Source organism: Puma concolor, chromosome B1, assembly GCF_028749965.1.
Source record: "Puma concolor isolate L17-30 chromosome B1, mPumCon1.1.hap2, whole genome shotgun sequence".
NCBI lineage: Eukaryota > Metazoa > Chordata > Mammalia > Carnivora > Felidae > Puma > Puma concolor.
The window spans coordinates 134,319,458-134,345,223 of NC_141670.1; the positions used below are offsets into that span (position 1 = coordinate 134,319,458).

At 40.0% G+C, this 25,766-nt stretch overlaps 1 protein-coding gene across 1 annotated transcript in view; it reads right to left on the minus strand.

Annotated features, from left to right (window-relative positions):
- Positions 1–25,766, minus strand: part of PKD2 (polycystin 2, transient receptor potential cation channel) — a 53,685-nt gene that overhangs the window by 21,959 nt on the left and 5,960 nt on the right. The window contains exons 2-6 of the mRNA XM_025922170.2: positions 23,194–23,307; positions 12,503–12,636; positions 10,399–10,649; positions 5,439–5,663; positions 2,666–2,894 (exon numbers count right to left, since the gene is read on the minus strand). Of these exons, the coding sequence (XP_025777955.2) occupies positions 2,666–2,894; positions 5,439–5,663; positions 10,399–10,649; positions 12,503–12,636; positions 23,194–23,307 (953 nt within the window). The remainder of the gene's footprint in view (positions 1–2,665; positions 2,895–5,438; positions 5,664–10,398; positions 10,650–12,502; positions 12,637–23,193; positions 23,308–25,766) is intronic.

Consider the following 25,766-nt stretch of genomic DNA (forward strand, 5'->3'; position numbering starts at 1 on the left):
CAGGACTTGTTTTGGGGATGAGCAGAAAGCATGCCCTTATTTCTGCAAGGTCAGAGAAGGTTTCAAAGGAGAAGTTGGATTCCAGTAGCCCTTCCTTGTTCTTTACAAAAGCACACTGTCTGAATTGTTGTCTTGGCAGTACTAAGAGTTAAAAAAAAAAAAAAGAACAATAGCACAGTGAAGCAAGTTTTCAAAGAAATACTTGCAAAATCTTGTGGCTGCTGAGCCAAAGAAACTATCCTTAATTTCCATGACATCATCAGTTATTTTCTCCAAAGCAGGTACAAGGCGATTCACTGAGGTGTGGGAATAAAATATTAAAACTTCTATCCAAGTGAAAAGAAAGTGCTAAAATTCTATTTGTATTTATTTTTAACCAAATCTTTCAAATTTTATGTTGTGTATGTTTGTACAAGTGTATACACACACACACACGCTACAAATATATGGAATACATTAGGGTGTGTTGTCAAAGTTCTCACGTATAGGTGTACATAATCAAAAAGGTTCATTGCCACTGACTAGTCTTTTGTTGATATTAAAGGTATTTGGTTAAAACCCAAACAAACCTGCCACTAACCAGCATACTATCACACTTTTACCATTATTCTCAATGACCTAAACTATAAATATACCCATATAAACTAAAAAAGCAGGGTTTGCAAGCTTGGAGTCCCAAACAATAATTGTTTTCTAGAATAGTTTTCAATGTAGATGGACTGCACTCTTCCATCATGTAGTACAGAAATATTCTGAAAAATTCTTCCAGTCTCATGGCCTTTCCTCCCTCCTTAAATAGCGAAATGTCTTTGTTACTCTGTTATTATTAATGTATTGAGAATCTGGGGATCAAGAGCTTACCTACAGGAATTGTGTGATGTGACACAAGCCATTGTGCATCAAGGTTGAATGGCTTCCACACAGTATTCTGGAGGAATTCTTATTTTAAGTAAAAACTCTTTATGAAGAGCACATGCATGTAGCTTGAGAGGCAATAGAAGAGTGGCTAAGAGGGTTATTGTGAGGATTAAACATACTTCTGTATATGAAAAGCACCGGGAACTGTGTCTGACACACATAACTTCTAAAGTTTTAGTGATGATGATGATTATTATTGCTCGTGTTAATATTTTTTTTTTTTTAATTTTTTTTTTTCAACGTTTATTCATTTTCGGGACAGAGAGAGACAGAGCATGAACGGGGGAGGGGCAGAGAGAGAGGGAGACACAGAATCGGAAACAGGCTCCAGGCTCCGAGCCATCAGCCCAGAGCCTGACGCGGGGCCCGAACTCATGGACCGCGAGATCGTGACCTGGCTGAAGTCGGACGCTTAACCGACTGCGCCACCCAGGCGCCCCAGCTCGTGTTAATATTTGTGCAGTATATATCTATATAGTTCTTTTCAATGTCTTAAGCATTCTTTTATTCAAACATGAGGATTTTTTTCTATGTTTAAAACATATTAATAACATATTTCAGAAAATATTTTTCCCTATTTTGCCAACTAATTCTAGTGATGATCTGATAATGACTTGATGTAAATGCTTCACAAAGCCCAAACGAATTTTTGGTTGCTGGGGGCTGGGGGAGAATAGTGGCCAAGAAGTAGGGTAACAGAAAAGGGCACCCTGATAGGATAATGCATCACTTAACTGAGATTTCAAAGGGGCATCTCTATCATCAGACGGAGGATGATGGTGGAAAGGATGGACTTTTAGGCATGTAACAATTAAACATGTCTTTATATGCTTCAATGTGTAACAGGACTCAGCAAAAGATTACGTGTTCTCATTGATGGGAGAAAAGTTTGCAAAAATGCATTTCTCTACGGAAGCCCCTGGAAGGAAGTGATTAAGCTGATGTGGAAGGGAAACCATACTGAACAAGTGTAAGAAGTTATAATAGAGTCAACGGCACGCAGGGGATCTACAAGATGCCATAGTCTCGACTCTATCCTAGCTGCCTTCTGGTTTCTTGCACCGGATAGAGAAAACGTTGATGGTCCCTCACCTGTATTTTGTACACTGTGGACTATTTTCAGGAAATTTTAAACTACAAGGAAATTTTCTCTACCACCCCAAATATTTTCAAGATGCTTCTTCTTGCTCTAACTTTACATATGTGCAGAAAAATACAAATTAATTTTTGTTAGCAGTGAAGAAAAATATAATTAACAAAAAACAGAATAGACAAAACATTGTTTTCTGTGTCCCATCTCATATGGCATGCCAAAGCCAAATGTGAATTACTAAGTTATTCTTTTTTTGTGTCTTGGAACTTGTGTGTATCAGCACATAGCGATCACTTTAATTTTTTTTCAAGTTTATTTATTTATTTAAAGTCATCTCTTAAAGTGGGGCTCAAACTCACAACCCTGAGATGAAGAGTCGCATGCTCTTCCAAATGAGCCAGCCACATTATTCTGGTTATTTGTGTGGCTAATTGATAGCTTATTATAAATACCTCTCCACTTCTATATTCAGAAGGGTTACTCATACAAAATGAGAAAATAATTGGTAACACTGAAGTTGATATATAGGAAACAGAACTTTTAGATTCTCCTTCAGGAATATCAGGATCCACAATACAGAGGAGATAGATCAAGGACTCTAATTAACATGTTTTTATAACAGAGTACGGAATTTTCTATTGTTCTCAAACCTACCACAACAATCACAACATCCAGACAATTCCAGAAACTTCTGAAATAGTGTAGCTTGTGAATGCGAATTTCCAGTATCTCTTCCACCACATAGTAAAAGATAAAAAAACAAAAGATAATCTCACAGGCTGCCAGGAAGAAATCAAAAGTCGTGACATAGCGGATCAGCTTTACAGGCTGAAATTGCCAAGATGGAATCACACCGCCTGTTGCTGGAAATTCAACCAATAACCTGCATTACAATAAGAACAGTTAAAACAGTAACAACAACAACAACAACAACAACAACACATGGATGCAGCCAGGAAAGGACATCCATCTACTCTGTCCCTGTACTAACAGGTCCTAAAATTGTAACCACAAGTCACCTCAAACTAGTGGCAGAATATTTTTGATCACAGCTAATAGCTGTGTTCTTGTACAATTCTGTGCCCCCAAAGGAACAAGGCTCCCCAAGTCCTCCTAAAGAGATTATTTCTCCTCAGTTTCCCCTTTACTTTTCTGTTACTTATACTGCTCAAAATGCTCTATAGTTCTTTTTTTTTAATGTGGAAGTTAATCAACAAAGAAGCCTTTCTAGGACTCCTATTAAATACAAGTAATCCTAGTAGGCATGAAGAACATAAGAAATATAACTCATGCATTCAAACATGTATGGTCTGTTGAGAAATAGGATGTGTGTGTGTGTGTGTGTGTGTGTGTGTGTGTGTGTGTACACACACACACACACACACACACACACACACACATATATACATATATACACACAGACTGAGCTTCTCATTCATTCACTTGGTAACACCTAACTGGCATTGAGTAAGTTGTTCTGGGGACTATTCTTGCTTCCCTTCCCAGAGCCTTATAGTTAATAGGTGCTCAGTAATGTCTGATAGTCTAAAACAGTAACGCGAATTTTTTTTTACATTCATACTGATGGCACCGAGTCTTAGTGCTTTAGCATATTTGAAGTGAGGATGTTTCTTGCCAACTTCCCATTTTATAGGTGTCACACTGAGAGAGTTAAATCATTCACTTAATGGTGCAGTTCCCCTATCAAAGTAGAAATAGAATATCTACCTCCTTAATGTTAAGATTCTGAAAAGACCTTTAGTTAACTACCAGGTGTAACCTTCTCTTCCGTTACAGGATGGGTAGCCACACCCAGAGCCTGAGTATCTAAGACTCAAGCATGAGCAATAATCAGGTCCAGGCAGAGACAATGGTAAATTAGAACTGGTCAAAGAAGTATGAAAATTTTTCCTTCCTCTTCACTGTCAATCACTGTTTTTTGTTTTTTTTCTCATTTGATGTGTTGGAGACCAGGGCAATAAACAAAAACCTGGGAGAGCAATACAGAAACAGCGAGCCTCGTGATAGCCTCAGTGTAAATGTGGAAGGCAGAAAGTAGCTTGTGTGTGTGAAGTAATCTCTTTTTGTCCTGTTCTGGCCCTGCATCTGTTAACTTCTCCAGAAACGTAGGCAGCAACATACAGAAAAGAAGTAATTGCCTTGACAATATTTACTCTTAAAGTATGGGAAGGAAGTGAAAGACATACTCAAGACCTTCTATAAATAGATATTTCCTTAAATGTCAATCAGAGTTGACTGCCTGAGTTGACTGTTTTTATCCTCTTTCTATTTGCCCTGAAATCATTAGGAAAAGTTCAATAATAATTGCAATCATTATTCAATCATTTCTAGTAATAGCTGTTATTTGACTTAATGTGACATCATTTCCTGTGAAAGTTGTTAAATAAGTAGTCTGGGAAAATCCAACTGGCCTTGTAAAGCAGATTTGAGTTTAGCCTCAAAAATGATCACAAAATAAGGATGAGAATTTATGCTTCTTATTTGGTAGGTAGATATATGTGAAAGTAAGTCATGTCAGTGATGTCTGGGTGTTGCTGACACATTCACCAGGAGGATTAAAGTGGGTGAACTCTGACTCTCCCTTGCCTTTGTTCTGCTTTTTTCTTTTTTTATAGCACATATTACCTTCTAACCTACTATTTGTTTCTTTTGTTTATTGTTTCTTGTCTATTATCTATCTCCTCCTGGTTTAACACAAGCTCTGCTAGAGCAGCTATCTTTATTTTGTTCACTGATGTGGCCCAAGTGCTGAGAACAGTACCTGACACATATTAAGTGTCCAATAAATGTTTGCTGAATAAGTGGATGAATGAACAATAGGCCCCAGACAAGCCAGTAGGTCTTTGTTAGTTTCCTCACTGTTAACCAATGTGACTGTGATGGCAATGTCACAGGATCTGGAGAAGGAATATTATGTGCCTTTGGTGAATCTCAGTGTTAGCAGGTACCTGGGTATCCTACCGAACCTAGGCATACCCTCTGACTACTGTGCTTGTGTTCTGATAGCATGGGCATCATTTGAGAGTGGGAAGCTCAGGGAAACAAGTCACTGTTTGATGGCCAGAGGCCATGGTAACAGAGCATATAGCATTGATCATCATTATAATGAGTAAAAAGAGATGTTAGCAAAACATAGTGCTTTTTTTCTGAGAAGGTTCCAGCTTTGGGATAAACCTGGACCAGTCTTAAGGTTCTTTCCAACTCATAATATTCTAGGATTCTAGTTCCCTTTCCCCAAATATATTTATCCCACTGAGCCTTTGGTTTTCACCCTTCCCTTGCTGTCAGCTCTGATCTTTGGCAGTCCTTCAGCCAGCCGCAGGCAATGGTCTCCTGGTCTATCTCAAGACTAGGATGTACATACAAAGACACTGAGGTGGGAGGGACCAGCGCCCTTGGTACACACCTGATCACACAGAACAGGTTAATGTTGGCGTTGTATACTGAAAAGTCAATAAAAGTTGCCCTGGTTCCTCGGTCCAGCCAGACATTGTTCTTGAGGCTAGCGACCTGAGCGGCTGTCTCCTCTCTTGTTCTTGACAAATCCAGGTAATAGCCAGCTCCACTATAGGTTGCAATCATTCCCCAGTGGCTACTCCCATTCAAGTCTTCTTCACTTGTATATATCCAACTAATTAAAACATGAAATGAAAACAAAACAAACAGATAAAATCAGTGGAACACTTGTGGCATTTATAAAGATAGTTGGTTCCTGGTGAGATAGAGTATGTAATAAATAACTCTAAGTCTTATCAAGCTGGGTAATGTGCTTGGAGTAGTGCTTCATAAATGTCTTTCTTTCTTTCTTTCTTTCTTTCTTTCTTTCTTTCTTTCTTTCTTTCTTTCTTTCTTTCTTTCTTTCTTTCTTCCTTCCTTCCTTCCTTCCTTCCTTCCTTCCTTCCTTCCTTCCTTCCTTTCTTTCTTTCTTTCTTTCTTTCTTTCTTTCTTCTTTCTCTTTTTTAGAGACAGCACAAGCAGGGGAGGAGCAGAGAGATAGAGAGAAGAGAGACACAGAGAGAGAGGATCCCAAGCAGGCTCTTCACTGTCAGTACAGAGCCCAATGTGAGGCTTGAACTCACAAACCAAGAGATCATGACTTTGAGCCGAAACCAAGAGATGGACACTTAACTGACTGAGCCACCCAGGTGCCCCTAATTTTCTTTTTAAGTTTATTTATTTATTTTGAGAGAGAGATAGTATGTGAGCAGCGGAGGGAGAGAGAGAGAATTCCAAGTAGGCCCTACACTGACAGCACAGAGCCAGATGTAGGGCTTAAGCTCACGAACTATGAGATCATGACCTGATGGTCCAATCCCTTTACACTAAATCTAGCCAAAACCTAGAACCAGAGGCCTAACCAACTTAGCCACCCAGGCACCCCCTTATTTAATTCTTATACACTTATTATCCCCCTTTTAGGTATGAGGGTCCTGAAGCTTAGTGAGGTCAATTCAATCTCGATGCTTTTGAAGGTATTGTCAGGAGCCTACACCAGGACTGTCTCTAGAACCTGTGCTATTCACCCTTAGTTTATGTAGCTGCCTTCCCTGGGTAACTATACTCAGGGGCTAGATGACTCTAGGCTCCCAGAGAAAACTGCAGCCAAGAGGTACAAGTTCATCAAGTACCACTGTTGGCAACTGAACTAAACAAGACTCCACAGGGCATTTGGGTGTTTAATCCACAAGTATTGAGAGAGGCTCTCTTAGGAACCAGAGGCTTCTTTCGCATTAACAGGGATATAAAGATGGACCAAGTTCCTTTCCCTCTCACATTTATAGTAAGTAGGAAGATAAAAGTTGTAATTAAACAATTAAAATACAAGGTAGATGGATGATAAATCCAACAGAGAAGTATAGAGAAATTGCTCTGGCAGATCCTTGTCTGGGGTCCGGCGACAGCAAAGGTGCATAGAGAAAGCTTTGGGAAGAAGCTGCAGCAGACCTGGGCTGTGAAAGATAAGTAGGATTCAGGCAGGCTCAAGTGGATGAGAAGGGCATTTTCTTTTTTTTTTTTTTTTTTAACGTTTATTTATTTTTGGGACAGAGAGAGACAGAGCATGAACGGGGGAGGGGCAGAGAGAGAGGGAGACACAGAATCAGAAACAGGCTCCAGGCTCTGAGCCAACAGCCCAGAGCCTGACGCGGGGCTCGAACTCATGGACCGCGAGACCGTGACCTGGCTGAAGTCGGACGCTTAACCGACTGCGCCACCCAGGCGCCCCAGAAGGGCATTTTCAAGCCTGAGCCAGGTGAGGCTGGAGAAGTACAAGGCATCCAGCTGGTAGTTGAGTTCAGCTCCCATATGATGAAGAAAGAAACGTTGAAAGGTAGACTGTGATCAGATTGTGAAGAGCAAGCACGAAGTAGTCACTGAGGGAAGGTTTCTGAGAGGCACTGAACGGAGTTCCTCTGGTGGCTGCAGGAAAGACTGGAGTGGTGAGGAATAGACAGCTCATGTGCAGAAAAGTTGCCATAGCAGGTCTGAGATGGCCCTTTATTAGGAAGGCCTGCTTGCAAGGTTGGGCCTTAGCTGTTCTGAACCTTGACTAATAAACAGCTCCCTATATTGACATAAAACTTTGATACATAAGAGTGGCTAACTGTGCCTAGCCTGTCTGTACAAACACAGTGGCTTATGCTTAACACCTTCTTTCCTCCTAGGAGTCTGGGATTTGGGTACATGCCAGACAATGGCTGCCTATGTGACCAGGAGCCAATAAATACCTCAGGCAGTGAGTCTCTAATGAACCTCTCTGACAGATATTGTTAGGACTTGTTACCAGAGGAATTCGGCATGTCCTATGTGACTCCACCAGGAGAGGACTTTTGGAAGCTTGCACTTTGTTTCCTCCAGACTTTGCCCCACATGCCTGTACCTTCTTCTGCTTTTGCTTTTATCCTTTCACTGCATTAAACCTTAGCCACAAACATGACTAGATGATAAATCCTGTGAATCCTTCCAAAAAATCCCTGAACCAGGGTGTGGGCCTGGGGGACCTAACACAGCTCAGTTAGCAGTCCCTGCAATAGGCCAGACATGATGAGGCCTGAGCCAGATCAGTGATAGGAAGATAGGAAGACAGACAGGAAGGACAGAGATACGACACTGCAGTGACCGTCAGAAGAACTTGGCCTCTGATTTGGAAGTTGGGGCAAGGGAGAAGTGACATCTGAAAAATGATTGGAGACTCTTTGAATAATGCAAAGGAGAACAGACCCGATAAGAAAGTGAGGAATTCAGTTTGGTCAGACTGAATTATAGGAGCTGGTGGGACATTGGTGGGATATAGTGTTATTTTTTGTTTTCTGTCACTAGAACACAGGCTCTGTGAAGACAGGGGATTTGTTTCTGTTTTGTTTCTTGCTGTTTTGTTGCCCTAGCCAGCACCAAGGGCGTTTCTAGAAAAAAGAGACCTCACTGGGAAAATGCCTGGCACAAGTAAACGCTCGGTACATTTGATGAAGAAATGATAAATTATCAAATAGGGATGAGAGAGGAAGTCAACTGAGTGTCAAGGAAAAAAATGTACAGAAAGAAAAGATCTGAATATAGAATGAACGTAGGAATAAGACAGAAGTGGGAGGGGTTAAGAGGAGGATTACAGAATGAAGGGAACTCAAGCATCACTCTCAGAAGTCACAAGAACGAGCAATCAACACCGCCAAGTTCTGCAGAGATGCCAAATGGGATGTACATCAAGAATGGGTCAGTGGGTTAGCAAACTCAATAAATCCACTGGTGGCTTCCAAGAGAGATGTCCAAAGCACAGGTTTAAGCTTTAAGGGGTGAATCAATGGTAAGGAAATGGACGTGGCGAGTGAAGGCTATTCTTGCCGGAAGTTTGGAGTTCAAGGGAAGGAGGAATGGGAGTAATTTGAGAATAGGGCAGAATCAAGGGGTGGTTTAGACACATGGCAGTCCATCCATGGTGGATGGAAATCACCCACTCACCCATGCCTCCAGCAGACATTTACTGAGTAGCTTCAGACAGCAGGCAGTGCTCAAGGCTTTGAGAATACAGCAGTGAACAAAATACAGTCCCCACCCTCAAGAAGCAGGAGTGCTGATAAGGAGCTGATGGTGGCAAGGAGCCACCCTAACAGTGTAATTAATAGAGAAGAAGCAATGTGGTTTAGAAGAAACATGGGTTTTGGAGTCAAACTGGTTTAAGTGCTGTGACACTTTGGGTAAGTGAGCTTCAGTTTTTTCATCTACAGAACGGAGATGACACCTATTTTCAGAGTTGTTTTGTGAAAAGCAGATGAGATAATGCATGAAATCCCTTCTTAAGTAGCGTCTGGTAGTGGCTGTATCCATTTCTCTCACTAATGATATGAAATTGAGTAAAATATTAGACAAAGTACCATAGTTTAAGGGCAGGAACTAGAAAAAGGAGCAGTAGACAAAATCATTACCAAACCTGGAAGAAATGTCTTTGGGATGATTCAATCCCTTTATGCTAAATCTTCTGACGTTTACCTAGTTTGTTCCTTACGGACCCTGGGACTAAATAAAATATGCATCGGATGATAAACAAAGAATCTGATCATTGGAGAGCTGTTTGCCCCCACTGTATAATTGACAAATCTGGAGTGTGGGTGTCTCAGTTCCCAAGAAAGGGATCTAGGGGAACTGACAGAATTAGGTTAGAAAAGTTTAGAAGACACTTCTAACCATAATGACTCACTCAGGGGCAGTGACCCTAAGAGGGCCACCTTGGGACCGCTTGAGAGCTCTTCTTAAATTTTTATAGTAACTACCGTAATTCTAAAAGTAATGACTATCCTCCCTTAATACACAAGATATTTTAAGTATGGTTACAAAAGAATCCCAAAAATCCCTGCAAATACCCACAATGACAATACATACTCAACATCATAAACACATCTTTGAGAGGACAGGCTTTAAACCAGACAAAAAACTGCCTCCCAAGCTTATTAGACACTTTAAATAACTGTACTATGAACAAAGATATATTTGTAAATTCTAGTAAGATGAGAATTTCTCTACCAGAATAATTTCCAGTAATAACCTAGTGAATTATATCAATGGATCTAGAAAAACAGGAACGAGTCATCTTAAAAGAAACCACCAAAGGCCCAAATAGCCTCTTTCTTGTGGGCCATGTGTCAACAATTTAGCCTGTTGAAAAATTTGTGTGCAGAAATTGAAGGGGGTAAAAAGTAGAGAAAACCTGAGAAACCAAAAGTCAATTTGGCTATCGCCTCAACTGTAAGCACTGAAGGCTCACTTAAAGCATCTTCTCCTTGGTTGGGGTTAGAGAACAAATGATGAATGAATGAATGAATGAACGAATGTCAGTGAGAGGCAAGGATGCATGGAGACGGGGCACAGACACTTACGCTGTTCCATTTCTTGGACCGAATGGAGCCCTGTCTTCACTACTGACAGAGTAGACATCATAGCACTCTTTAATCTCATCTCTCAAGTCCTGGGGGATAGAACAGGACCCGTTCCTGACTTTGAGCTGCCGTATACGTGGTACGCCTAATAGGAGGTTCTCGTAGTAGATGAAGCTTCGGTTGTCGGCGTCAGTATTGTTGCTGGGTTGTGTCTTCCAGTAAAGCCCATCCAATAAGGCACCTTCTGTGAACTGAAAGTGAAGGAAACATTGAAAAAAATTTTTTTTAACGTTTATTTATTTTTGAGAGAGAGAGGGACAGAGATAGAGAATGTGGTGGTGGGGGGTGGTGGCGCAGAGAGAGAGGGAGCCACAGAATCCAAAGGAGGCTCCAGGCTCTGAGCTGTCAGCACAGAGCCCAGTGAGGGGCTTGAACTCACGGGCCATGAGATCATGACCTGAGCCAAAGTTGGATGCTCAACAGACTGAGCCACCCAGGTGGCTTCACCCCGTGAAGGAAACATTTTTGAAAAGTTTTTTGAAAAGCTCCAAGCTTAGCGGCTTGCATTGCACTTTCCTGGAATGTTTGCATGACCAACAGTTTGGCAACTCTGTGAACATGGTAGCATGACAAGAGTGGGTCTCTCTGTCAGAAAGATTAGGGTTGGATCTTGCTCCCCTGCTTACTAGCTGTGAGGCCTTGAGCAGGATCCAACTTTGAGCCAGGGTTCCTGCATCTATAATACTCATTAAAAAAATATATATCCATTTTTTTATATGGTTGCTACCCTTGGTGCCTAGGACTAAAGGTGGGGGGTGTGGTTTACATAAATCCACAACTCTGATCATTTTACTTTTCCCTTATTAAAATAACATCTCACATAACCATGGTTCCAAACTTGCTTGGAGAGGAAAAGACTACAGTTTTGATTACCAGTCTGCCATCTGGTGGATCTTTTAAGTGTCTGGACTATTTTGTCATATTGTGAACTCTAACTGCCCCTGCCCCTGCTTTACCATGGAATTGTGTATATGTGAGAAGTCTCTCATTAGTGTGCCTGTAGGGAAGAAGAAGCTGTTTCTCAGTGTCTTACCCTTATCAGACAATCAACAGAGATGGATTGCTTTGCTCTGTTGAGGTGGGGAGAGATTCATATTATACAAGAGTGGTTTTGGATGCCAAGTATTTGGATGCCAAGATGTGTAATACACTCTAATTCCTGATGCCTAACTAGGCATCAATATTAATGGGTCCACATGGTCCAGTTTCCTCTATCTTTACAACCACCAGCTCTGACCCCAGCATTTAATAAAGATTTTAGAAAGCATCTCTGCAGGAAGAAACAACTGTTTCCTTTCTAATTTCCCTTCCAATTTTCCTAGGTTCTGAGCACCATACCTCCCAGATCAGTTTAACATTTTTCCTATGGTATCACTCATAGCTTATCCTCTGCTACTATGTTGGATCTTGTGCAATTTGGGAAGGCTGGATTGAGTTTCACATTAGAGATCTCTGAAAGAAAGTGCCTGCCTTATATCAGGTGCTGTTCTAGAGTATATGCCATCATAAACAAGGAGACAAAAGACAAAACAAAAACAAACAAAAAAGCAAGACTAAATAACCAAATTTTGCCCTTATTAGGCTGTATATCTAGGAGATACTCAACAGATATTTATTGAATCAAGAATGGATGAATGAATTATAGACCAGGGTGAAGAAGTTCCTGTCAGGCTAGAAAAAAAAGTCCATTTTTCATACTCCCTATCCATGTGTAAGCATGCTGAGTCTTAGTCTCCTCATCTACCACCCGGGGCACAACATTAGCACTTACCTTGTGTGGTTACTATGGCACTAAAGAAGGTAAAGTATGAAACACTCAACATGCTGCAAGAAACATACAAGATTCTCAACTGGACCATAACTTCCAACAACTCACCATAACCTACATCTCACTCGGTGTTAGGCACACAGTGGGTCCTATATATACTGGTGAATTAATTTATGAAGCCAAATGAATAATTTTCAGTGATAAAGAGGTACTTTGAAAGTCATTTACAAAAACAAAACAAAACAAAACAAAAATAGAAAAGTCATTTGTAAATACCTTCCAGAAGTCTTCCATTGAAGAAAGAGTTTTAAAGTTTGTTTTCTCTGTTTTGGACACTGGGGTGTCCAAGAAGAGTTGTGACATTATCCGGGTGTAGTAGTACACACTGGAACTCATCATCCCATAGGTCACTGGAACACAGAAAGAGCCACATAAACCCTGTGAGGGAACCCACACACTTACCAGTACACTCCCACTGAATGGGTAGGTATCCACAAACAGTCTGCTCTGTCCCTTGCCTTCCTTCTCTTCACCATTCTTCTAGGATCTCTCCCTAGCTCTCAAGCCTGTAAAAGAAATAAATTAACATTGGCTTATGTGAAACAAAACTGGCTTACTAAAGAGCATTAAGTTAAGATCAAGTGCCTTTACTTGACATCTGGGACATGGCTATTCAACTTCATCTCCCCCTCCCCACCTAGATCAGCCCCTCAACACAGGGAGGCTGATCTGCATGGGTTCCTACTGAAGCCATGCTGAGTGTCTCGTCCTGAGGCTGTGCATATGCTGTTATTCTCTCTACAATAAAACGGGCAGGTGATTCTCTGTTCTACATCAATTCTCCACCCTTCTCTGCTCTGCATACTGTGGCTGACCTCGACAGATGGTACCACATAGGCTCCCGTGACCTTTGACATCCCATGCATTTGGCCCATAGGGGGCGGAACAGGAAATGGGGGGGGGGAGCTGAGGAAAAAGAGATTGGGTTTGTTTCCTCCACCCCTCCTCCATTCCCTCACCACCTGGATGCACTTTGGCAGGGGACCCTCTAACCTTGGCCATAGTTGCTGGGGGAATCTCTCCTCCCACAGCCATACTGGGTTCATGCCATGCCACTCCCTCCCCTTGTCCCTTCAGGCCTGGAGGTGGTAACTGTTCTGAGGGCCTCACTCCCCTTGTTGGTTCCCATAACCCTGCCCCACCTTTGGACATAGGGCCTTCATTAAACGTTCTTTAATTACCACTTTGAGTTTTCCATCCCTTTCCTGGCAGGATGCTAGCACAGACACATCTTCCTCCCATCTACCTATCAAATCTTGTATGGAACCCTCTAAACTCAAGCTATACTCTTTCCATAAAGATTTTCTGATTATATCAGCTCATTCTGAATGGTCCTAGAGGGAGGTAGGAAGATAACTTACAGGTTATCCCTGTAATCCCTTCACTAAAAGGGGGATTAAGTGCTATTTAATAAAATCTCTTCCTCATATAGTTCGCTTCTCCACCTGAGCAGCATAGATAATTAAGATTATTTAAAAAGAGGAGCAGATAATAGTGATTCAAACATAAGTGTGTTTTAGAGTCCACCTCGAGCAGTCAGTGGATCAGTAAATACATACAATCATGCGGCGTATCTATTTTATCTGGAGGGAAAGGAATGTTTTCCAGTCCCCTTAGTTTTAGGCTCCCTCACCTGTCCTCCTGCAACCCACAAATTAGGGTAAGAACATTCCTCTTCAAGTGCTCCATGACTTGCCACCTCTCAAAACTGTACTGGGCCACAGTTAAGGGTTTAGACTTTTAATCCATTCATATTTATGGGACAGAGTGCTTATGAAGATAAGCAAGGTGTGATCTCTGTCCTCAAGAAGAGAAGCTAATAGGTATCCCTGGGAAGAGCATTGTCCAGCCAGCTCCCATAGAGGGATGGACAGGGTACAATAAACTCTACAGAAGCTTTCTGTGGATCCAGAGACAGCTGAGGGAACAAAGCTGATATGATGCTAAAGAAAAGAAGTGAAGGATCCCCGAAGCTGAATAAAAAATTATTAAGTTGATTTTTTCAGTTAACTTGAAATTTGAATTTGCTTTGGATTGACTGATTAATATAGATCATTCTCAAATTTTTTACCTGTGGGTTTTATTGTTTAAAAAGATTTATGACAGATGATTTAAATATTTTGATGTATAAATATGCAATAGTTCTCTATGTATATAAATGTGAGTATTTTAGCCACTGATTAAACATTGTAGCTCTCTTACTTTCCTATATTTTTAATATCGATTGCTTTTGAAATTCTCAGGACCTGTATGAAATTTCACGCTTCACTAAAAGGGAAGTGATGCGTCCCCTTGACTATTTAGCACCATCTCTCAGACATCTAGAGAAACAATGCCATCTAGCTTTGAAGGGATGATTATTCTAACACATTGAATCAGCGAATATTAACTCAGTTCCTCCCTTGTACCAGGCCCTGGGATAAGCCATGGGATATCTTTTTTATTTTTTAATTTTTTTTTGAGAGAGAGAGAGAGAGAGATAGAGAGAGAGAGAGAGAGAAAAGACAGAGACAGAGAGCACCTACAAGTCTGTGCCCACAAGTGGGAGTGGGGCCAGAGGGAGATGGAGAGAAACTCAAGCAGGCTCCACCCTCAACACAGAGCCCAATGCAGGGCTCCATCTTACAACCCTGAGATCATGACCAGAGCTGAAATCAAGAGTCAGATGCTTAACCAACTAAGCCACCCAGGCACCCTCTCCATGGGATATCTCTGAGAGACAGCTTCATACACTCCAGGAGTCAGCTGTACCATGAGTCCATATTAGGAAAAGTTCTGTGTTAGGGAGCAAGAAGTACTAGCAAACAAGACAGAGAGTGAAAATGCGCAAAGCTGTCAACATTTTGTAAGAGCACCTATGTGGCATCTCTGAGATGTGCCTAAGAGCATCCCTTTCACCCTCTCTGTGCTGAGGGAGACAGGTGCATAAACCAGTCTGGCAATCCAAGGTGAGGATTGCAGTGAAAGAGGTGGGCCTGGACTTCAGCACAGCTCAGGGAGGTGGGATAGTTGATAAAGGCTTCTCACTGGATCTGCCTCTTGAGCTGATCTTGAGGGATGAGGAAGAACTGAACAGACTAAGAAGGTGACAGCCTTTCTGAGACTCACAGTGGTGTGGTGTGGTTGAAGTAACAGAAGTCATAGGGAGTGGCAGGTCCGAAGAAGAAGGTAAGCAAAGACTGTATAATGTCTTTATTATGTAAAGATTTTAAACTTTATCTTGAAACTGAGGGATTATAGCATGTTAAATGGAAGAGTGACCTGGGTTAATCTGGTTTCAGAGACAGTAATCTGGAGCAGTGCCTGGGAGTCCTAAAAGTCCAGATATTAGATACTAAACAATGTTGTCTAAGGTCACTGAGTCATCTTAAAACTTAAATAAATCTTGTCACTTCTCTACTTAAAAAACCCAGCTTTCCACTGTAAACCCCTTACAAAGCCTACCAGACCTATAGGGTCTGGCCCCTGACCACCTTTCCATCCTTATCTGATAGTACTCTCTTTAGTAACTGTCTTCAGTTTCTGGAATGTTCTGAGCTTTTCCTGCCTCAGAACCTTCACTCATAAAGTTCTCTCTGCATCTGACTGGCTCCCACTCTTAATTTAGGTCCCAGAGAGGCCTTGTCTGTAGGGAAATCCTCCTCCCCGATTGTCTTGTTTCATATTACTTCTGCATTTAAGGGAAGGGCCTAAATCTGTTTTTAATTATTTTTTTTTTAATTTTTTTTTTCAACGTTTATTTATTTTTGAGACAGAGAGAGACAGAGCATGAACAGGGGAGGGGCAGAGAGAGAGGGAGACACAGAATCGGAAACAGGCTCCAGGCTCTGAGCCATCAGCCCAGAGCCTGACGCGGGGCTCGAACTCACAGACTGTGAGATCGTGACCTGGCTGAAGTCGGACGCTTAACCGACTGCGCCACCCAGGCGCCCCAATCTGTTTTTAATTAAATTACTGAACAGTTGCCTGAATGAATAAATGAATAATCCAGGACAGATATGATAAAGGTTAAAATAGGAACAACAGTGATGTATGAAGGAAGGCAGATTCGAGAGGCACCAAAGAGGAAAAATGAGAAAAGTGAGGGAAAGCATCTAGAATGACGTGTAGCTTTGGGGAGAGGCATCATGTGGGTAATGTTCACATTAACTCAGAGAGAACATGAGTGAAACAAGTTTGGATGGGGAGGATGACGGGTTCAGGATTAGGAATGTTAAGGATGAGATTGCTAGGAGATACACCAGTGGAGATGCCTGATAGAAGTTGGCACAACGTTTGTAGTTCATGAGCAAGGTCTAGGGGGGACCTGGAGTCACCAGCATCAAGTACCAGTTGAGAATGTGGAAAAGATCCCCGAAGAGAAAGCCAAAGATCCAGTTGCAGAGAATACACTGGCTAAACACATTTCATAAGGAAAAAAACTAAAAGTGAATAGAGCAAGGAGAAACACAGAAAGAGAGGGAGTCCTAGAAGCCAAAGAGAAACTTCTAGAAAGCCAAATGCCAGAAAAACCTGAAAAGAACTCTAAAATTTGGCAATTAAGAGGTCCCTAAGTGGGGTGCCTAGGTGGCTCAGTTGAGTGTTTGACTCTTAATTTCAGCTCAGGTCATGATCTCATGGTTTGTGAGTTTGAGCCCCATGTTGGACTTTGCGCTGACAGTGCGGAGCCTGCTTGGGATTCTTTTCCCCCCTTCCTCCCCCCCCCCCCCCCGCCTCTGCTCCTCCCTTGCTTGTGCTTTCTCGCAAAATAAATAAACTAAAAAAGAAAAAAAAAAAAAAAGGTCCCTAAGTGACTTTGGTGAGGCCTTTCAAGAAGTAGAAGTGAGACCACAGAATAAACAAGAGAGGTGAAAAAACGTTACTAAAACCTCCAAATATTTTAATCCAGTTTTGGTTAAAATTTGAAGGAAATAGTAAGTAACACACTGAGATGGAAATCTTTGAGGGATAGGTGCTTTTACGAATGACTATACTGAGCTTGTATTACTTTTTCTTTTGAAACAAAAGAGAAAGATATATAGTATTAATAAATGTTATCACAAAGACATAAAGAAGAGAAAGCTATGCACATGGAGTACAGACTATGTATAAATTAATATTTATAGAAGAATAAATACACATTTCTTGTCATGTGGTTTTTGTTCAGTTTACTGAAAAGGACAGAGAGCTTTGTGGGCATAGGCAGTCTTTAACAGTTACTTTCCATGGACTACAGCCTGTGATCTTAGGACTGAATATGTTTGCTGTGAGAAGCTGTTGGAATGTTTGTCACTGGAAATTGAACTAGCTTCCCACCAATGTGATGATTAACCCATGGCCTTTGATTTCCCTAACCTAGTTATCAACAGTGAGTCTCCATGGATTCTCTTGCAATGAGGAAAACTATCTTGATTAGACAACCATCCTTGCAAGATTTTTACAAGTAAAATAAAATATTCATTTCCTTTTTATTGAGATATAATTGACATATAATATAGTATAAATTTAAGGTGTACAATGTGTTGATTTGATACTATTCATTTAATTTCTTAAGAATTTTTTAATTTTAGGGGCGCCTGGGTGGCTCAGTTGGTTAAGTGTCCGACTTTGGCTCAGGTCATGATCTCACCGTTCATGAGTTTGAGCCCTGTGTCAGGCTCTGTGCTGACAGCTCAGAGCCTGGAGTTTGCTTTGGATTCTGTGTCTCCCTCTCTCTCTGCCCCTCCCCTGCTCATGCTCTGTCTCTCTCTGTCTCTCAAAAATAAATAAATATTGAAAAAAAAATTTTTTAATAAAAAAATTTAAAGAAGCATTTTTTAATTTTAATTTTTTTAGAATACTAACATTTTTTTAGAATACTAGAATATCTTCTTCCAGAGAAAAAGAAATGGAGACACACAGATTACTTCTTAGAAGGGCTCTTCCTGTCCTAGGATACATCATGCTATTTTAGGACAATGTTGTTCATTTCTCCAATTTCATTACTTCTTTGGACACTAGTGAGTTTAAAGTTAAAGACTTTCTCACAATAACTGATTACATTTTCTACTCTATGAAATATGTTCTATTTTCTACTCTGTAAAATATTTACTGAGGCCTTGGTGTTTTTCTCAGTGACTTGTGGGTTACAAATGTGGTAAGGTATTAACCCTTTGTAATATTTCTTGTAAATATTCTTTACAATTGTTTTCTGCCTTTTAATCTTATCTATTTCTGTGACATGTACAAAAACTACATTTCTATGATGCTAACTCAACTAACTTTTCTTTATGATTTCCATTATAATGTCTAAACATAGGAAATTTGAGAAACTTTAAAGACTGGAGGGAGCAGAAAAAAAGAAGAGGCAAATGTATTTTTATCACAGATTCACCAAAGACTTTTTTTTGCCGTTTCCAAAGATCTTTAATAATATTTATTCCTTTCCTTAACTTTAGCATCTAAGTCACACAAAGAAATACTCTTACTATTTATAACAGTAACCCATATAAAAATAAATATTTTGATGGTAGATTCATAGCAACCTTAGGTTTCAAGTAAGAATAAATTCTAAATTACAGAGAAAATAGGATTACCTAGTCCCCATGTTATTTCTCTCCTCTGGGTTTATGCAGACTGATTTTAAAGATACAAGGGCTTAGAACTAACACTGATAAAATGGAAGATAAGCTTTGAGGGACACTTAGGCTCAAATGCTCAAACAATTAGAACCTATACTTCTTAGAACCTACTGATGAAAGAGTTCGGCTGCGGTCAACGATCTCTGGGAAGAATTTTGCTTTTACTATTCTCACATGACAGTACCTAGGATCTTTTGGTGTATTATTCCCAACCTGCACAAAATCTTTCAAAATAAGTATTTCACAGATACAGGAAGGTTAAATAACTTAGTTCAAGCTTACCTACTATATAAGTAGTGGAGCTGGAATTTGAACTCAGACCTCTGTTGATGCAAAAAAAAAAAATCTATACTTTTCCTACTGTGTCAAACTGCCTTCCAGATCCCTATCTATTTCATATCAAGAGCTTCCCATGTGCAAGGCATAGGGCTAAGTACATTCTCTCATATACCCACAAAGTAATGAGTTTGATATTATTGGCCATCTGATATTGATACTGTTGGCAAGATTTTAAAACTAGTAATTAAAGAGATGGTTTCTGAGCAATGGGGAAAGGGTTCAATCACTAGGAGCCAGTAAGGCATTGCTAGGAATAAATCATGTCTACTTATCTCATTTCCTTTTTGATTCGGCCAACAGCTGATAGCAGAAGAATGATGGAGTTATTCAGACGGGCATTAATAAGAAAAAGTCTTTCTTATTAACCTATTTCTTGAACATTCTGACCTAGATGATAATATAATTCAGTGAACTCCACTCAAAGAGCTTTCACTAATGGATGATGCTCTTAGACCAAACTTTTTTTGATTTATTATTAATTAATCAGGATAAGAACATGGATGATATCAACTCTATTGATCCAGTGAAGCCAAGAGGAACAGCTGATACTGACATGAATGACTCCAGATCCAAGATAATTTCAACAGATTGGAATGATAAGCAGGTGCTAATAAGATGGAATTTAACAGAGCTGAAAGGGAAGTCCTTTCAGGACTATGTTCCAGGAAGAAGTGTTCAAATACTAGCTGGGGGACACAGTGATTTATAGTTTGGGGGGAAGAAACTGAGGAATCATTTACGTGAAGGGTCAGGTGATGGGAGGGTGCAGGAGCCACAGCTTTGTATCTGAATAAGGACACTCATAGTCCCACTTTTTCCATTCTTTCATCATGAGGTTCCTACTATACTTTCTTTCTTTTAAAGTTTATTTATTTGAGAGAGACAGAGACAGTGCAAGTGGGGAAGGGGCAGAGAGAGAAGGAGAGAGAATCCCAAGTAGGTTCGGAGCTGTGCAGAGCCTGACACGGGGCTAGAACTCACAAAACTGTGAGATCATGACCTGAGCTGAGTTGGATGCTTAATGGACTGAGCCACCCAGGCAGGAGCTATTGTACTTTCAAAGGGACCTGATAAACAGAACATGTGCAGGGGGAATTTCTATCATGTGGGTACTCAAAGGCATATCGCCAATGACATGATTAACAGTTAAAGGAACTGAAAAGGTTTAACCTAGAGGCGACTTAAGGGAGACTTGAATGGCTGTCTCCAAACTTCTGATAGGCTAAATTGGAGAACTTGGTAAAGGTACTTGGTAAAGGTGGGCTTGGAGGGGGCACTAAGAGAGGAAGTTAGACAGGGGTAGACCTGGCTTCATATAAGGAAGAACATTCTAACATAGCCATAGAAAAATGAAATGAATTATTTAAAAGAAGTAAGTCCCTTAACTTGAAACTGTTACTCAATCAGACATAGGATGCCTGACCACTTGAGAGGAACACTGGAGTGCAATTTTAGCATTCAGTGGAGGTTTGATCATGTGGTTGCTAAGATCCCTTCTTAACCAGAGATTCTACAATATTCTGAAAATAAAACTTTGCCTATGTAAAATATGTAGCTACTGGTATAAGAAAAAAATGTGATTAGTGTGAAAAAGAACAAAAAGCTTTAAAAATTCTACAATAAACAAGAGAACCCTAATTATATGCCTTAAGGCATGTTTCCTAAAACTCTAGCTATTTGGTTTATTTATCTGGCCTAGATCCCAAACTTGTCAGTGCATCTGAAAACTCACTTCTCTGGGGCACATCTAGAAGGCTCTGATTTAGCAGATCTGGGCAAATGGCAATTTAAAAAAAAATTCTCTTGGTGATTCTGATGCTCAAGCAGTTGGTATGGGGGCGGGGGGTGGGCATAGAAAACCTAGACTTACTTATAGGGATACTTACATTTTGCATAAGACATATATGTATGTATGTGTCTATGTCACACTTAAAAAAACTTAACAATGATCCTAATCAACCTGTTAATATTTAAGGCCACTGTAGCTTAATATTTAAGCTCCTATGCAGGGAGCAAAATCTCCTTCAATATTCTAAGCTCTAACAGCTTAGAACATAAAAGTTAAAGATACCACATCTCTGCCTTTACAACTTTTATTGTAATGAATAGATCTCTTCAGGCTTTTCAGCATTTCTATCGTAGATAGAATGTTTTAAAAAGTAATGACAGGGGTGCCTGAGTGTCTCAGTCAGTTAAGTGTCCAACTCTTGATTTCAGTTCAGGTTATGATCTCGCTGTTTTTGAGTTCAAGCCCTGAGTCGGGCTCTGGCACTGGCAGCATGGAGCCTGCTTGGGATTCTCGCCCTCTGCCCCTCCCCCACTCGTGTTTTCTCTCTCTCCTCTCTCTCTCTCTCCCTCTCTCTCAAAATAAATAAACTTAAAAAATAAAAATAAAAAATAATTAATGACATTTCCTTTCTAAACAAGTAACAGAAAAAAACCAAGAAGATGGATGTTGTTGACACATACAAACTTTGTAGCTTAAAAAACTTCTTTTTTGCTTAAGTTCCCACTTGGAAATGCAAAGTCTCAGAAAATATAAAAAGAAGTCATTCCCTGTTAAAGCTCGTCAAGAGCTGACTAGCATTAATAAAAACTGTGTGTGGGAATAGTAAATAAATCAGTATTCAATTTCTTTTTTTTTTTATTTTTTTAATGTTTATTCATTTTCTGAGACACAGAGAGAGACACAGCATGAGTGGGAAAGGGGCAGAGAGAGGGAGACACAGAATCCAAAGCAGGCTCCAGGCTCTGAGCTGTCAGCACAGAGCCTGATGTGGGGCTCAAACTCATAAACTGCGAGATCATGACCTGAGCCGAAGTCGGACGCTCAACCGACTGAGCCACTCAGGCGCCCCAATCAGTATTCAATTTGTTAAAATTACAACTGAAACTTAAATGTTTCCTCAATCCTTTATGTTCAACTTAGAAACCCTTTTTATTCTTTTTATAAATCTGATAAATTCAAAAAGCTTTTTGCACTTAGTCAACTGAATTCAAGGTGGTCAATTTTAATGTACTAGGAATGGCATTATCAAACTGTTGATTAATTTTGATTTTTTCCATATACAAAGAAGGGGAGTCCTTTCAAGATTGGCGTTAATTTTTCAGCATTTCTAAGTGTGCACGGTAAGAATGAACTCCTTTCCCAGGAGTATGGTAAGAGGTCCCGGTTGCCATAAATCTGCTTCCTTGTCTGTTCTCATAAAGGGCTTTCGAGAGAACAGGACAGGACTCCCATCATTCAGTGCTCTTTGATTGAGAAGATAAAACCCATTGTCTATGACCTTCTGGACTCTGAAGCAAATGGTTTCTAAGACTTGTTTCTGGCTAAGTCTGGACTCCCCTCCTTTCCCCAAGGACGCATGGACATATGAAAGAAGAGAAGAAGAAAGAGGTGAGTCTGCAGTAAGTTTCCTTAGAGTACAGGTCCAGTGCTCATTGAAGATTTGGAAGGTATTAAGAACTAAATGAAGGAACCCACACAACAAACACATCAAAATCCAAAAGACTGGGACTTTTAAATATGTATATGTATATCCATAAAAGCAATATTAGGTGACATTATTTGTATTTCCTGAAAGTTACACTTGGAAAGCCGTTTTGTTAAAAATAATTCTTATGTAGACTTTACATTAATTGATGTAAAAATAGTGACTGTGTATTTACCAGGAAATCTAATGCAAAAATCCTTTTACTTGGTTTCTTGGTGTCTGGCAGTTTGCGAGATGCGTGTCATAGTGAAAATGGTCATAACTGGCAATGAACTGGCCAATCAGATAATGCTGAATTTTAATTAATGTTTACCAGAGGAGAGAGGAGGGCTTTACTAAATTCTAAACTGAAATTGAAAACAGAGAACTTCTGAATTAACCCCTCTGATGCATACACAATTCCCTTCAATTATAGTTTTGACAGGTCAAATATTTTCAAAACTTTTCTTTTAGTAGGAGGAAATGTTCTACTTACAAATGCATAAGACTATGAGAAAAAGGAGGTATGTGGCCAGTTCCCGTAAAACACTTTTAAGATACTTCTCACGGTTAGTATTGCTTTCTTCCATGAGTCTTGTTCCCCAGAGACCTTTAAAATAATGAAAAATATGACATTTTATTTTTCAAATAACGAATGGCAGAGAAAACATATAAAATAAATAGCATAACCTTTAAGGGAGATTCTCCTGCACTTTTTTTTGACATGCTCTGAATGTAACTGGGAAATTGTTTAGCAGGAGTGCCTTTTACTTTAGAATATATCAACCTCTACTGTCCCCCCAAATATGCAAATCACAAGGTGACAATCTGATCATTGTCTAAACTCCCAATCCTATTAGAAAATGGCTTAATAAAAATTTAGGAAGAGAACAGGAAATGAGGGCAGCCTAGAAGAGCAGATTAAATACTTGTGCAAACACATCACCTCTTCCTGTGTTGGGGGAGGACGCAACCTGGCAATTATCCTATTACTGAACCATTAGTACATGATGTAACTACATGGCACATGATATCTTTCAGGTCACCCTGATGAAAAGAAGGGCTGGTTGGACCATCATTTCACTAGGGGAATATCCATTAAACTTCTAGCACGCTGGCATAAAATCTCTCTACTCTGTACCCATCTTTGTCCTTTAAGAAACTCAATGCTGACTGACTACACTAAACATGCTAAGCTTAACAGATTTTTAAAATGCTAATTAACATATCATCTTTAAATTAAAAGCAACAATCATCCAACTTTTCTCTCTCTCTCTTTGGAGAAAGAGTAAAATCAGCAACCATGTTCCACATTTTAGCAGACGGAAAAAGTGTTCGGCTGGCTAAGTGGGATGACATAACCCTCCGTGAGCTTGCTGGAGGCAGTTACCGCAGTTTTGGACTCAGCCAGCAGACAGACATGGTGGCCATCCAAAACCCCCATTAATGAACAGTGCGGTAAAGTCACATTTCTGGTTACTTGGAAGAGACTTAGTATTTTCCAAAAAAGACAAACTTCTCAATCCTCTCAGTTAGATTAGGTCGGCTATGAATGGCAGCCAACCTGGCCCCTGCATTCTGCCTCACACTCCTATTCCACAGAGTTGAACCCCTTCAGTCACTGAAACTCACACAGCCACTGGAGCCACCATGACACCACACAGAGAACACGGAGAAACGGTATCCAGGCTTTTACTTCATAAAAATGACTTCATCACTAGTGTTTATGTATTTTTTAAGCCTTAGAATAATACATTAATTTTACTCCTAAATTTGGATATTTCATTTCCTTTTCTTTTTTCTCTCAAATTTCCTTTAGGAAAATCAACATCGGAATTCAAAGACACTGTGTTACGCATCACAGGTTTCAACACACGGAAAGTGGAGCATGACTTATGACCAGGTTTGCTTCTGCCAAGATCTGGTAGTTGTCAGGGAATTACTCACTCAGAAGAAATGCAGCAAGCAGAATGTTTGTTCGCTCAAACTCTATCATATTTAAAAATTATTACAAATTTGGATGACATGGAAAATTACAACTCAGAATAACACAGAGGCAGCCAAATATTAGGCTCAGTAGCCCTGGATGCAATCACACTCTTTCTTTGGTTATATTTCTTTTGGAGGCCAGACCTAAAGTATACACATAAGTAGGGATTACTAGTCTCTTTATCATCAGGAAAGATTGTTGTCTTGCCTCACTTGGTCAGTGATTTCACTCTTTCCCATGGTTTATAAACAATTATGCACTAAGGAATAGTCACAGTTATTAATATTTACAAATGGTATTGCGACCTATAAATAGAAAAACCAAACTCCCATCAAATTTTATTCAAGCTAAACTTGCAAGGGCCTATCGCAATTTAATTCTAGCCCTCAAATGAAATATTTCAAATAAAAAGAAACAAAGTCCCCTTATTTATATTTTAATATACTTTATGCATTTCATTGACTTTTTCTAAGTTAGTCTACTTCCTCAAATGCTTATTGCTTTAAAAATTTCATCCAATTCCCCCACTGGGTGTGTAATAGGGTCTGTCTGAGGACACAGGGATCTGTTTATATTCTGATGGGTGAGAAATGGCTACATCCACAAATAGAAAATAATTGCTGTCTTGTAGCCAACTACTTCCATGTTTAGCACAGCTGATAAAATAAGAATAAAGACAGAGCTCATGTCCCAAATGGCAGCATTCTTCAGAATCAGCTGTTGTCTTTTCCCACAATTGGCCCAGCTACAGAGGGAGTACCTGCCTGGCATTTTAGGTACTCACGCTCAGTACATAAAGTGTCTCCAGCTGTTAGGGAGAACATGCTGTGAGGGGGACAATCAGACAATATCCAACTTCTCTCATGTTTAAGAAGGCACTTATTCAATTTCAGAGCCCAAAATTGGAGCACTTTATCTAAACAGTGTATATTCCCCTGGGCAGTGGCACTGATATGAATATAGGGGAACTCTGAGATGGAGAATCCAAAACACCAAAGGTGTCTCAAACATAAGTAACTGTGAAAAAAATGTCATTGTTGCAACTGTCTTATTCACATACTTCCAAAACCTTTTTATTT